This window comes from Hyla sarda, chromosome 7 (assembly GCF_029499605.1).
Source record: "Hyla sarda isolate aHylSar1 chromosome 7, aHylSar1.hap1, whole genome shotgun sequence".
In the NCBI taxonomy this organism is placed as follows: domain Eukaryota; kingdom Metazoa; phylum Chordata; class Amphibia; order Anura; family Hylidae; genus Hyla; species Hyla sarda.
This window is the reverse complement of record NC_079195.1, coordinates 179,269,067-179,284,312: the sequence shown is the minus strand read 5'-3', so window position 1 is coordinate 179,284,312 and position 15,246 is coordinate 179,269,067. Positions and strand designations below refer to the sequence as shown.

The 15,246-nt window shown below is 40.6% G+C and overlaps 1 protein-coding gene across 1 annotated transcript in view; it reads left to right on the top strand.

The window, feature by feature from the left end:
- LOC130283195 (oocyte zinc finger protein XlCOF8.4-like) overlaps positions 1 to 14,692 on the top strand; it is a 71,333-nt gene extending 56,641 nt beyond the window's left edge. Inside the window, exons 14-16 of the mRNA XM_056532399.1 lie at positions 3,986 to 4,802; positions 11,284 to 11,381; positions 12,328 to 14,692. Coding sequence (XP_056388374.1) covers positions 3,986 to 4,802; positions 11,284 to 11,381; positions 12,328 to 13,142 — 1,730 coding nt within the window. The 3' untranslated portion in view covers positions 13,143 to 14,692. The remainder of the gene's footprint in view (positions 1 to 3,985; positions 4,803 to 11,283; positions 11,382 to 12,327) is intronic.
- The last annotated feature ends 554 nt before the right edge of the window (positions 14,693 to 15,246 follow it).

Genomic DNA, 15,246 nt, shown 5'->3' with positions numbered 1-15,246 from the left:
ACAGTTTGGAGATCACAGTGCAGTGGTCTCTATCTTTAGCCCTCCAGATGTTGCAAAACTGCAAATCCCAGCATGCTGAAACTGCTGTCTCGGCATGCTGGGAGTTGTAGTTGCGATCCCTCCAGCTTTTGCATAACTAGATCTCCCAGCATGCCCTTCGGCGATCAGTACATGCTGGGAGTTGTAGTTTTGCAACAGCTATAGGCACACTGGTTGGAAAATACTGAGTTAGGTAACAGAACCTAACTGAAGGTTTTCCAACCAGTGTGCCTCCAGCTGTTGCAAAACTACAACTCCCAGCATGCACGGTCTGTCAGTACATGCTGGGAGTTGTAGTTTTGAAACAGCTGGAGGTTTGCCCCCCCCCATGTGAACGTACAGGGTACATTCACACGGGCGGGTTTACAGTAAGTTTCCTGCTTCAAGTATGAGCTGCGGCAAATTTTTCGCCGCAGCGCAAATTTCTAGCGGGAAGCTCACTGTAAACCTGCGCCCGTGTGAATGTACCCTAAAAACACTACACTACACTACACTAACACATAATAAAGGGTAAAACACTACATAAACACCCCCTTACACTGTCCCCCCAATAAAAATTAAAAATGTATTGTACGCCAGTGTTTCCAAAACGGAGCCTCCAGCTGTTGCAAAACAACAACTCCCAGCATTTCCGGACAGCCACTGACTGTCCAGGCATGCTGGGAGTTTAGCAACAGCTGGAGACACCCTGTTAGGGGTATTCTACGCCAGTGATTCCCAATGTCTACCCCTATGCAATCCCTAATTTAGTCCTCAAATGCGTATGGCGCTCTCTCACTTCAGAGCCCTGTCGTATTTCAAGGAAACAGTTTAGGGCCAAATATGGGGTATCTCCGTAATAGGGAGAAATTGCGTTACAAATTTTGGGGGGCTTTTTCTCCTTTTACCCCTTATGAAAAGGAAAAGTTGGGGGCTACACCAGCCTGTCAGTGTAAAAAAAATTAAAATTTTACACTAACATGCTGGTGTTGTCCTTTACTTTTTATTTTCACAAGTGGTAAAAGGAAAAAAAGCTCCCCAAAATTTGTAACGCAATTTCTCCTGAGTACGGAAATACCCCATATGTGGGCGTAAAATGCTCTGCGGGAGCACAACAAGGCTCAGGAGTGAGAGCGCGCTATGTACATTTGAGGCCTAAATTGGTGATTTGCACAGGGGTGGCTGATTTTACAGCGGTTCTGACATAAACGCAAAAAAATGAATACCCACATGTGACCCCATTTTGGAAACTGCACCCCTCACGGAAAGTAACAAGGGGTATAGTGAGCCTTATCACCCCACAGGTGTTTGACAAATTTTCATTAAAGTTGGATGGAAAAATGAAAAAAAAAAAACTTTTCACAACAATGCTGGTGTTACCCCAAATTTTTCATTTTCACAAGGAAACATAGGAAAAAAAAGCCCCCCAAAATTTGTAACCCCATTTTTTCTGAGTAATAAAATACCCCATATGTGGATGTAAAGTGCTCGGCGGGTGAACTACAATGCTCAGAAGAGAAGGAGCACCATTGGGATTTTAAAGATAAAATTTGTCCGGAATTGAAGGCTACGTGTGTTTACAAAGCCAGAACAATGGACCCCCCCCCCCACATATGACCCAATTTTGGAAACTACACCCCTCACATAATTTAATAAGGGGTACAGTGAGCATTTACGCCCCACAGGTGTCTGACAGATTTTTGGAACAGAGGTCCGTGAAAATGAAAAATGTAATTTTTCATTTGCACAGCCCACTGTTCCAAAGATCTGTCAAACGCCAGTGGGGTGTAAATACTCACTGCACCCCTTATTAAATTTTGTGGGTGGTGTAGTTTCCAAAATGGGGTCATGTGGGGGGGTCCACTGTTCTGGCACCACGGGGGGGGGGCTTTGTAAACGCACATGGCCCCCGACTTCTGTTCCAACCAAATTCTGTCTTCAAAAGCTCAATGGTGCTCCTTCTCTTCTGAGCATTGTAGTGCGCCAGCAGATCACTTGATGTCCACACATGGGGTATTTCCATACTCAGAAGAAATGGGGTTACAAATTTTGGGGGTCATTTTCTCCTATTACCCCTTGTAAAAATATAAAATGTGGGGGAAAACCAGCAATTTAGTGAAAAAAAAAATTTTTTTTTCATTTCCACATCCGACTTTAGCAAAAAGTCATCAAACACCTGTGAGGTTTTCAGGCTCACTGTACCCCTTGATGTGTTCCTTGAGGGGTGTAGTTTCCAAAATAGTATGCCATGTGTTTTTTTGTTTTTTTTGCTGTTCTGGCACCATAGGGGCTTCCTAAATGCGACATGCCCCACAAAAACCGTTTCAGAAAAACTCACTCTCCAAAATCCCATTGTCGCTCCTTCCCTTCTGAGCCCTCTACTGCGCCCGCCGAACACTTGACATACAGACATGAGGTATTTCCTTACTCGAGAGAAATTGGGCTACACATTTTAGGAAGATTTCTCTCCTTTTACCCCTTGTAAAAATTCAAAAACTCAAAACATTTTCTCCTCCACTTTGCTGCTATTCCTGTGAAACACCTAAAGGGTTAACAAACCTTTTGAATGTCATTTTGAATACTTTGGGGGGTGCAGTTTTCATAATGGGGTCATTTGTGGGGCATTTCTAATATGAAAGGATGCAAGTAGCGCCGAAAATTTACCACCAAAATCAAGTAGAATATGTCACGAAAAAACTCTTTCGCGTTATTAATTTGTAAAGCGACGGTGGTCAGATTTGCGAAAAAGGGCTCAGTCCTTAAGGTGAAAAAGGGCTGCGTCCTTAAGGGGTTAAACATGCAATGCTCTGTATGCCTGTAATAACCTGCAATATGTCTAGCAGAGACTAGTAGATGTACAAAGCTGGCAGACCTGAAGGTCCTTATTATGCCATTGGCACCCTTATGATTGCATTGCTCAGGTAAAGGGGTTTAGGGGGTGATGGAGTTGAAAAAAAAAAGATCTCTTCTCTCATATGTTGTGGTCTCTGTTGACTGTGATATTACAGCTAGACATAAGGCTATCCTTCATATATGATAAGGCCAGGGCCTGTTGACAGTATTCAGCATATTGGGCAGACCAGATAGGCCGAATGGTTCTTATCTGCTGACACACTCAAAACTGAGAGGCTGTGGAAGCACAATAGCAATGCCCAGGGCCAGATTAAGGCTGCCTGGAAGACGGAGCACTTCATTATGATGGGCCACCCAAACCCCCACCCCCCGACAGTCCCCCTTCCCTTCCACTGAGACTTGTTGTGGCCAATGCCCAATACATGGCTCAAAACTGTTGACAGATGGGGATCTTTTACTATTATATATTCCTATACGAATAAACTGGTGTAATACTACCCTATTCCTTAGCTAAAAGTACTTCTTACAAATGCTAAGAGGAGTGTTTACAAAATGTCCTTCCTGACCAGTATGGCAAATAGTTTCCTAGATTAAAGTCTTTTGTCATTAAACCTTAACTTGGAATATTATATTTTTCCAGAAAAACATCTAGCCCCCCCCCCCCCCCCCTTGAATTTGTTTATTGAGTCAGACATCACAATATCATGTGGCAGAGAGTTCCTTAGTTCCATTGCTCTTACAGTAAAGAATCCTCTATGCCTCTCTTGATACATCCCATGACTTCACAATGAAAGGAATGGGGTAAGGCAGTCGAAATTTGCTGTGAATGAACCCATATACAGATCATATAAAACTACATAGGAGCTGTTGTGCTTTCCTTAGTGACAGAATCAGGGAGAGCTCTTATATGGGTACATAGAACTATTATAGTTCATCTTTACGATTTTTTTTTTTTTTTTTTACAATTCTAAATCCGATTTTACATGCTGCTACATTTGATATTTGTGTTAAAATGGAAAAAGGAAAATTTATCACCTAAATGAAAAAAATAAGCTTCAATTAGGAACATACAATGTCACATAAAACAAATTACATTTGTTTTTATTTCTAACAGATGACCGCACCAAAACCCTGGAGGAACATCTCCTTTTAGCTCCAGATTATACAGCAGACTATTACGATACTTATGGAGCACATTGTATTACCACAAATATACCCTCAACCTTTCACAGCAGAGATCTGTCTTCTGATCCTACTAGTTACATGGAACCTTCATCCGATCAATCACAGAATGAACAACAAGTTACAGGTCACAGGGGAGGTAAAACATTTACTTGTTCTGAATGTGGGAAACATTTTAAGACTATAATCAATTTTTCTGCACACATGAGAACGCACAGAAATGAGAAGCCTTTTTTATGTACAGAATGTGGGAAAAGTTTTAACCATAAATCGGATCTTGTTAGACATCAAAGAATTCACACAGGGGTGAAGCCATTCTTATGTTCAGAATGTGGGAAATGTTTTACCGTCAAATCCCATCTTGTTGACCATCAAAAAATTCATACAGGATTGAAACCATATTCATGTTCCGAATGTGGGAAATGTTTCACCAGGAAATCACACGTTGTTAGACATCAGAGAACTCACACCGGGGAGAAACCATTTTCATGTGCACAATGTGGGAAAGGTTTTGGTATAAAATCAAATCTTGTTGGACATCAGAGAACCCACACAGGAGAGAAGCCATTTACATGTCCAGAATGTGGAAAGGGTTTTACTTTAAAAACACAGCTGGTTGGACATCGAAGAACTCACATAGTGGCAAAACCATATTCATGTCCAGAATGTGAAAAATGTTTTGCTTATAAATCAGCTCTTGTAAAACATCAAAAACATCATAGTGCTGAAGCTGTTTCTATGTTAAGATTGTAAAATGAATTCTAGGTGAAATAAAAAATCCAAAAACCCAAACAGTTCCTCCCATCATCCAAATATTAGACCCTCTGTTGTTTAAAGGTAGGGTCACACGTGCCGTATATTGCTGCTGCTGCTGCTGCGTATTTTCCTACTCATTAAAGTCACTGGGTAGCAAAATCAGCTTCACAAAATTTGCAGCAAAATGTGACCCTATCCTAAAGGTATGTTCAGACGAGCGGATCCACAGCATATTTTACGCTGCGGACCTGCCGCCGAAGAACCCCTACAGATTGCCTCAGATGTGCCTGCTTGGAGCGGCAATACGCCGCTATGAGCAGACACTCTGCGATGTGTGAGTCAGCGCGCACATGCGTAGTAAACTGGCATATCGCGGCTGCTCTTGGCCTAGCTCAGGGAGCAAGGGGAGCAGCTGTGATGTGTTCAAGTACCGTATATACTCGAGTATAAGCCGAGTTTTTCAGCACGATTTTTCGTACTGAAAACACCCCCCTCGGCTTATACTCGAGTGAACTCTCTGCCTGTCAATCCCTTCTCAGTGGTCTTCAACCTGCAGACCTCCAGATGTTGAAAAACTACAACTCCCAGCATGCCCGGACAGCCATCGGCTGTCCGGGCATGCTGGGAGCTGTAGTTTTGAAACATCTGGAGGGCCGCAGGTTGAAGACCACTGGATTGACAGGGGGGGGGATGATGACGGGGGTCTGGATGATGACAGGGGGGGATGATGTATTTCCCACCCTAGGCTTATAGTCGAGTCAATACCTTTTACAGGGTTTTTGGGGTGAAATTAGGGGCCTCGGCTTATATTCGGGTCGGCTTATACTCGAGTATATACGGTACACCGCGCATGTGCATCAACTCGCACATTGCAGTAGTGTGTCTGCTCATAGCAGCTCATATTGCCGCTCCGAGCAGGCACCTCTGAGGCACCCTGACGGATGCGTAGCGTAAAATCTGCTGTGGATTCATTCATCTGAACATACCCTAAAGGTACGTTCACACCAGTGGATTTAGAAGAGAGTTTGCAGTGAGTTTCCTGTTGAAAGTTTTAGCCACGATTTTCCCGAGTGGGAAATTTTCTGCAAACTCTCTACCCTACCTCTACCTAAATCAGTGTTGCCCAACGAGGGTGCAAAACTACAACTCCCAGCACACTGGCTGTCTGGGCATGCTGTGTGTTGTAGTTTTGCAAAAACCGGGGGCACCCTGGTTGGGAAACACTGACCTAACTGTACCCTACAAGTGGAATAAAAAGAGCGTAAAATATTTTGTATGTGTCCCAAAAAATAAGCACAACACACTGCCTCGCTAACTGTAAGGAAAATACGGTAGTTACCCCGACTGCTCTGTCTGCAGTAAGGAAACAGATCCACTATACCCGATCCTCAGTCATCTACCTGCTGACAATGAAGCAAATAGGGGAGATTTATCAGAACCGGTCCATGGGAAAAGTTGCTGAGATCACTTCTTTCACTTCTGAAAAGGCCTCTGAAAATGAAAGCGATCTGATTGGTTGCTATGGGCAACTCAGCAACTTTTCCTCTGAACAGGTTTTGATAAATCTCCCCCCCATGTTCTCTGCAAGATTTTACAAAGAGTGTACAAAATCCTGTAGATTGGTGAACCATTTTAGCAGGTTTTCTTTCTATATATATTGGGGGGAGATTTATAAAAACCTGTGTAGAGGAAAAGTTGCTGAGTTGCCCATAGCAACCAATCAGATCACCTCTTTCATTTTGCCGAGGCCTCTCAAAAATGAAAGAAGTGATCTGATTGGTTGCTATAGGGAACTCATCAACTTATCCTCTACACAGGTTTTGATAAATCCCCCCATAGTCTATCAAAATTTTAAAGACAGAAAATGATAAAATTGTATACAAGTTATACATTACATACTGATGCAAATTACCGAATTTATCAAAACCCGTGTAAAGGAAAAGTTGCCCATATCAACCCATCAGATCGCTTCTTTCATTTTGCAGAGGCCTTGTTAAAAATGAAAGAAGTGATCTGATTGGTTGCTATGGGCAACTAGGAAACTTTTCCTCTGCACAGGTTTTGATCAGTCTCCCCCTAGGTGTGGTTTACCAACACAAAAAGGGAATAAATAGTGATGTGTAATGCATGGGATAGGGTGTGTACTGAATTCAGTTGCCACAAAAGACTGTCCTGAGTGAAGGAAATGGAAATCCAATAGACTTCCTAACCTGTATGTTATTAATGAATAAATAATTCTGGTATAATGAACCTAAATTGCAGTTACCTTATCAAGCATTGGAGGCACTGCAGACATTGACCATAAAGTAAGGCTATGTTCACACAGCGGAATTTCTGCAATTCCGCATAAATTCCGCTCAGCAAAGGTTTCTGAACTTAATTTTGGAATTCTGGCAGAATTGCAGCAAAATATCAATGGAATGTCTGTTTCCTTAAAGGGGTACTCTGGTGGTGGAAAACAATCTTTTTAAATCAACTGGTGCCAGAAAGCTAAACAAACATATTTGTAAATTATTTCTATTTAAAAATCTTAAGTACTAGATGAATTATCAGCTGCTCCACAGGAAAGTTCTTTTCTGTTTGAATTTATTTTCTGTTTGACCATAGTGCTCTCTGCTGACACCTCTGTCCATGTCAGGAACTGTCCAGAGCAGGAGCAAATCCCTATAGCAAACCTCTGCTGCTCTTGACAGTTCCTGACATGGACAGAGGTGTCAGCAGAGAGCACTGTGGTCAGACTGAAAGAAATTCAAAAAGAAAAGAACTTCCTCTGGAACATACAGCAGCTGATAAGTACTGGAAGGATTAATATTTTTTAACTAGGAGTCATTTACAAATCTGTTTAACTTTCTGGCACCAGTTGATTTAAAAAAAAATAGTTTTCCACCAAAGAACCCCTTTAAAATACAGAACTCTTGTGAAATTCAAAGCCCCATTGACTTCAATGGGATTCCACTCTGGAATTCCGAAAAATTAAAGACAGTTCTTCAAATTTTGCAGAATACAGAATGTGTGAATGGGACAGCGGAATCCCATTGAAGCCAACAGGCAGGAAATTTCGGCAGAATTCTTTCACGGAATTCTGCACACAAATCCTGCCGTGTGAACATAGCCTGAGCCTAAGGCTAGGTTCACAGGGGCGAAAAATTTGCGGAATGTCCACACAAAAAACAGGTGCGAGCAGTCCACACATTTAACTAACCGGCAGCGCTAGGACCACTCAGAAATGCATTTCCTCACGGAGTCCGCAGAAAGAATAGACTTGACTATTCTTTCTGTGGACGCCGGAATCTAAATCAGATGTATCTGCCGTGAAAATTCTGCCATTTGAACAGTGCAGCAGAATCCTATTGAAATCAATGGGACTCTGCAGCAGCCAAATGTCCGTGTGGAATATTGCTTGCAGACATTCCGCCCAATTTTCGCCAGTGTGAACATGGGCTAACACATCTAGCAATCAATATGTGGGAAGGTCTTTTTCTGTGTATGTTTAGCTGTTTACTGGTTTAAGATTTACCTTGTGTATAAAACACAGAAGATTACACTAAGCACCCAACAGCAGAAAAAAAAATGGCACTTATATATTTTTTGACATTTTCGACAGTTGAGATCATTTGGTATTTTTTTCCCCACACCTACACATTTTGGACAAGATATTGTTTAGCACTGAGAAATAATAATGAACAATTTTATGTTTTGCCTCTATTGCAGTATCCAGGATAAGATGAACAAAGCTAATATCTTCCAAAACCAGCACCACACCTGTCCTCAGGTTGGGTGTGGTATTACAACTTGGCTCCATTCAAATCAATGGAACCACACACAACCTAAAGACAGATGTGGGACTGTTTTGGATACGCACAGCTGTTTTTCTAATCTTGGATAATCCTTTTAAGGTCTTTCTCCTATTTAGGAATTTTGGAAAATGTTTGACGTGTCATGCAGACATGTCCAAAGTTTTGATCAGCTGGGATCTCAGTACTAAGACCCCCACAATCTCTAGATGCAGCCAGAAGAAGCCCATGGCTGTGTGCTTCACTCCTTGACTCTGCGTTCATTCCAACTCATTGCAGGAGACAGGCTCCACCATAGTGTATAGAGTCTCCTGCAGTGAGTCCGAGAAAGTGTGAGGCCGGGATATCAGACTGATCAAAACTATTGACATGTCAAACATTTTTCTAAAAGACAGTAACCCTTTAAGCAGGCACGGTTATTTCATATAGCATTTAAATTTTATTAGAAATTTAAAGTCCTCCTTATAGCACTTTTGAGGGATCCCAATTGTCAGACCCCTACCAATCTATCATTAAAGGGGACCTCTCATCAAATAAACTTGTGATATATTTTAGATTAATGAATGTTGAATAACTTTCCAATAGCATGTTAATGAAAAATATGCTTCTTTCTATTGTATTTCTCCCGATCAGTCCTGTCAGCGAGCATTTCTGACTCATGCTGGAGTCCTAAACACTCAGAGCTGCCAGCCTGCTTTGTTCACAGCCAAACAGGCTGTGAACAAAGCAGGCTGGCAGCTCTGAGTGTTCCCCTTTGTGAACAAAGCAGACTGGCAGCTCGTAGTGTTTAGGACTCCAGCATGAGTCTGAAATGCTTGCTGCCAGGCTGGTAGGGAGACCCCTAGTGGTCATTTCTTCAAAGTGTAAAATTAAATAGAAAGAAGCATATTTTTAATTAACATGCAATTGTAAAGTTATTCTGCATACATTAATCTATAATATATCAAAAGTTTTTTTGAGAGGTACCCTTTAAGCCTTTAATCCAGTAATTGTGCTATGTGTAAAAAGGTTTGTGGCTGAATAACTCAAGATATAAAACATCTCTGGAGAAAATTTTATTTTTAAATAGTTTAAAATGAAAATGTAAGAGATAATACGGATTTAAAAGTGCCATGAGTTACTGAAATTCTACAGAGCCAAGTGAAGATAGGGGAAAAATAAGCCTCTTCCTTAAATACACTGCTCAAAAAAAATATAGGGAACACTTAAACAACACAATGTAACTCCAAGTCAATGACACTTCTGTAAAATCACACTGTCCACTCAGGAAGCAACATTGATTGATAATCAATTTCACATGCTGTTGTGCAAATGGAACAGACAACAGGTGGAAATTATAGGCAATTGGCAAGACACCCCCAATAAAGGAGTGGTTCTGCAGGTGATGACCCCAGGCCACTTCTCAGTTCCTATGCTTCCTGGCTGATGCTTTAGTTACTTTTTAATGCTGGCGGTGCTTTCACTCTAGTGGTAACATGAGACTGAGTCTACAACCCATACAAGTGGCTCAGGTAGTGCAGCTCATCCAGGATGGCACATCAATGCTGTGGCAAGACACTACGCTGTGTCTGCCAGCGTAGTGTCCAGAGCATGGAGCCACTACCAGGAGACAGGCCAGTACATCAGGAGACGTGGTGGAGGCCATAGGAGGGCAACAACCCAGCAGCAGGACCGTTACCTCCCCTTTGTGCAAGGAGGAGCACTGCCAGAGCCCTGCAAAATGACCTCCAGCAGGCCACAAATGTGCATGTGTCCACTCAAACGGTCAGAAACAGACTCCATGAGGGTGGTATGAGGGCCCGACGTCCACAGGTGGGGGTTGTGCTTACAGCCCAACACCATGCAGGAAGTTTGGCATTTGCCAGGGAACACCAAGATTGGTAAATTCGCCACTGGCGCCCTGTGCTCTTCACAGATGAAAGCAGGTTCACACTAAGCCCGCCCATTCCCCAGACCTGAATCCAATTGAGCACATCTGGGACATTATGTCTCGCTCCATCCACCAACACCACGTTGCACCACAGACTCTCCAGGAGTTGGCGGATGCTTTAGTCCAGGTCTGGGAGGACATCCCCCAGGAGACCATCCTCCACCTCATCAGGAGCATGCCCAGGCATTGTAGGGAGGTCATACGGGCACATGGAGGCCACACACACTACTGAGCCTCATATTGACTTGTTTTAAGGACATTACATCAAAGTTGGATCAGCCTATAGTGCGGTTTTCCACTTTGATTTTGAGTGTGACTCCATATCCAGACCTCCATGGGTTGATAAATTTGATTTCCATTGATAATTTTTGTGTGATTTTGTTGTCAGCACATTCAACTATGTAAAGACAAAAGTATTTCATACGATTAGTTCATTCAGATTTAGGATGTGTTATCTTAGTGTATATCCTACAAACATGTAAAGGGGAACTCTTGAGTTAGTTTTGTAGTCTTTAGAAATTCAGGCTAATGGTGGTAACAATTTTAGAGAACTTTTCACAAACCAGTGTCAAACCCGTTCTCCCTAAAACGTTTTGGTGTTTTTATGTAAAACATAGTTAAAATTTTAGGACCTGTTACTAAGTCATTATTTCTGTGGTTACGGAACCATGATCATATTTACAGGTTGCCTCTTTTATTTTATACAACATTATAAGGGGTAATATTTTTCATGACGCTCTCATCATGAAGAAACTTTGGTCCCATGGAGGCAGGCTTCTCTGAAGACAGACAGCACCCTAGCTCTGTACTAATAAGGAGCAAAGCCCCAAACAGCGGTCTACAGATGGGTAAACTCTCCTTCAGTCTGGCTTGGCTTATAAAATCCCTAGTCAGGTGTGGCGCTGGTAGAAGAAAGCAGCAGTTTTTCTAATCCTGGAAAACTCCTTTAAGGGCTAAATAAAATAGATTCCACTGAACAGAAGACACTTGGAAAAACAAAGCCTTCTAAAAATAGAAGTAATGCGCACACATTCACTTCAAGGACAACAAGAAGACAAGTCCTTATTTTGGATTAATGGGGAGAGACATTCAAGTTATGAGTTCTCTCAAGGCCTAGCTATATATATATATATTAAATACTTTCCAATTACTGTTCCAATTATTTTAGCTTCCTTATAGTCCTTCACACCTTAAGCTTAGCGTTTCTGTTATTAGAAAAATATATTAACCTATCGCAGAGTTATGCCAAAGTTTTGATCTATCGCGGTCTGAGACATGTCAAAGATTTTGATAAATCGCGGTCTGGGTGTTCAGCCCCCCACTGATCATTAGAATGAACTATGAGAAATGCAAAGTTAACTGCTTCACCCCCTGGCTTCCTGCCATTTCACTGCACAAGGTGAGCTCCATAGAATTATGATGGAGCAAGTGTCATGCAGCCCGATGGAAAAGGCAGGAAGTCTGTGACGCGTTTTATCAATCGGTGGAGGTCTGAACACCCAGAGCCTGCGAAATGTCAAATGTTTTTTTCTAATGACAAATACCGACATGTACATTCATTTATTGAAAAAGCTATGCCTACTATATTGCTGAGATACGGATATTTTTCCAGGGATTACTCCATATTTTACCTTAAATGATACAACTGGCTGTTATGTCAGGGAAGGTTTCGCCTTCTTCTGAATCAACACTGTAGGATAATATATTGAACTTCTTATCCTTTATGTAGAAATATACAATATCTTATTTTGCTATCCAGAAGAAAGTAATTCAATTTGTTTCTATTTCTAACAGATGACTGCACCAAAACCCAAGAGGAGCATCATTTATCTCCAGATTGTGAAGCAGAATATAACAATATCCCACAATATAATTTCATCAACACTCATAAAGTATCAGTCCTTCACAAGAGAGATCTATATTCTTATCCCAATATTCACAAGGAATCTGCATCTGATGAGTCACAGAATGATCAACAAGTCACAGGTGACAGAGGAGTTAAAATATTTACTTGTACTGAATGTGGGAAACAGTTTAAAAAGAAATTAAGTTTTTATGCACACAGGAGAAATCACAGAAGTGGAAAGCCGTTTTCATGTTCAGATTGTGGGAAAAGTTTTAAAAATAAATCAGATCTTACTAGACATCAGAGAATTCATTCAGGGGTGAAGCCATTTTCATGTTCAGAATGCGGAAAATGTTTTACTGTCAAATCACATCTTGTTGACCATCAGAAAATTCACACAGGGGAGAAACCGTTTTCATGTTCAGAATGTGGCAATTGTTTTGCCAGGAAATCAAATCTTCAAAGACACCAGAGAACTCACACAGGGGTAAAGGCCTATTATTGTTCAGAATGCGGGAAAAGTTTTACTATGAAATCAGATTTTATTGATCATCAGAAAACTCACATAGTAGAGAAGCCATTTTCATGTCTTCAATGTGGGAAATGTTTTACTCTAAAAGCAGAGCTGATTGGACATATGAGAATTCACACAGAGGAGAAGCAATATACTTGTCCAGATTGTGGAAAATGCTTTACTCAGAAATTAGCCCTTGTGAATCATCAGCAACTTCACAGCGATGAAGTTTGTATGTTCAGATTGTAGGATGAACTGTAGGTATATGGATCCAGAAGCATTAAAGGAGCAATTAATGTAGAAGATACATAAAAAAAATCTCAGCAATTCTTCCTTTAATGTCACCCTATTCTTTGATTTTATTTTGTATTATATTGCAATAAAATATGTAAATATCCTGTGTCTCAGTAGATGTACAATTTTCAGAAAAATAAAATTGCATAAAAAAAAAAAAAAACATTGGCCAGATTTTAGACAGACAAAAACATAGCAACTAATCACAACTCAGCTTTTATTTTACCAAACCTCATTAACATATGAAAGCTTAATTAACCCCTTAAGGACATAGGACCGAAATGTACATCCTGATGCTTATTGCACCAGGACGTACTTTTACGTCCTATACTTGAAGCGAGTGCAGGAACGGAATGGCGATTGTACTGATATCTGCCATTAACCCTTCAGATGCCATGATTGATACTTATCACAGTATCTGCAGCAAGGCGGCCATTCTAATTGCTAATCAGATCACCAGCAGCAAGATGGTGGTTGGAGGTGCCTCCGTCTGCCTACACCACTGTCCCGGCAGACCAGAGAAGAAGATTGCCAATAATACTGATCAGTGCTATGGATATGCATAGCACTGAACAGTATCAGCAATCTAAGGATTGCTATAAATAGTCCTCTATGACGACATAAAAAAAAAATGTAATAATCTCTGCCAATAAAAATTTTGATCATACCTTTTTCCCATTTTACCCCAAAAAGTGTAGAAAAAATTAATAAAATTTTTGGTGTCAGCGCATGCATAGATATCCACGCTATCAAAATATAATGTAAATAATCCCATACTGTGAACTGTATAATCATAAAAAAATAAAGTCTAAAATTGCTGATGCTAGGTGGTCAAAATAGGGCAATTTAAAACACTTTTCTTTTGTTAAGTACAATAATAGAAAAGCATGTAACCATTGGTATCATTTTAATCGTATTGACCCACATTTATTTATCCAAAATTTGCTGAACTGCGGTTTTCTTTTCAATTTTCCCACAAAAAAAAATAAAATATTTTGGTTTTGCCATACATTTTAAGGTAAAATTTGTGAGGTCATTACAAAATACAATTGGTCGTACAAAAAACGAGCCCTTATTTTGGTCTGTGGATGGAAACAAAGAGTTATGGCTCTTACAAGGCAAGGGGGAAAAAATTTAAATGCAAAAAAATTGGCTGTGTCCTTAAGGGGTTAATGTACAGACATTATCCACAGAACACGACATCATTTTTTTCAGACAACTTGGTATATGTGATTACACCTGGCTAGGGAGGATCCAATCTCTCTTTCCTAAATTTACAGTTCGCCCTGTATCTGCTTAGTCAGAGTAATTTTTAAGAAAGAAGACACATAGGGGAGGGATGTGGATGGTGGGTTGGTTAGGAGCATTTTGTACTGTTGTTATATGTTATTAAAACTTTTGGCAGTAATCTTACTGTACAATTGTTAACTGTGGTCATTATGGTTGATCCGCTGTGCACTTTATTTTCCATGTATGCTTGTTTTACTAATAAAAAGTAAAAAAAAAAAAAAGCTGATTGGTTGCTATTGGCAAATCCCAATAGTTTTTGTCTCCAACAAATTGATTAACATTAAATATGGGATGTATTCTTTATGTGGTTATAATTCTTCAGATTTAGACAAATGATTACACTAATAAAGAGCAGAGTGTTATATTCTATAAAATTTTTTTTAGCAAAATGTACCTTGGCAACATACAAGTACAAGTATTTCTGTGTTCGCCATGGGTAACTTTTGGCTGAGGGGTAGGTGGGGGTCAGAAAGTCAAATGATCTAACAAGTAGATTTACTAGCTGGAAAGGAAGGTGCTACACAAAGTAAAAAACAAACAATACTTATCTGCCCCATCTCCCTGCTGATGTTCTCCCAACAGTGCCCAATCCAAGTGGCTCTGTGCTTTGTCCCTGCTTTGTGTCCATTCTGCTAACTGTTAGGCACTGCAGGAAAGACGAAAAGTGATCTCAAAAGCTGTCAAAATTAAAGGGGTACTCCAGTGGAAAACTTTTTTTTTTTTTATTTTATTATTATTTTTTTATGAACTGGTGCCAGAAAGTTAAACA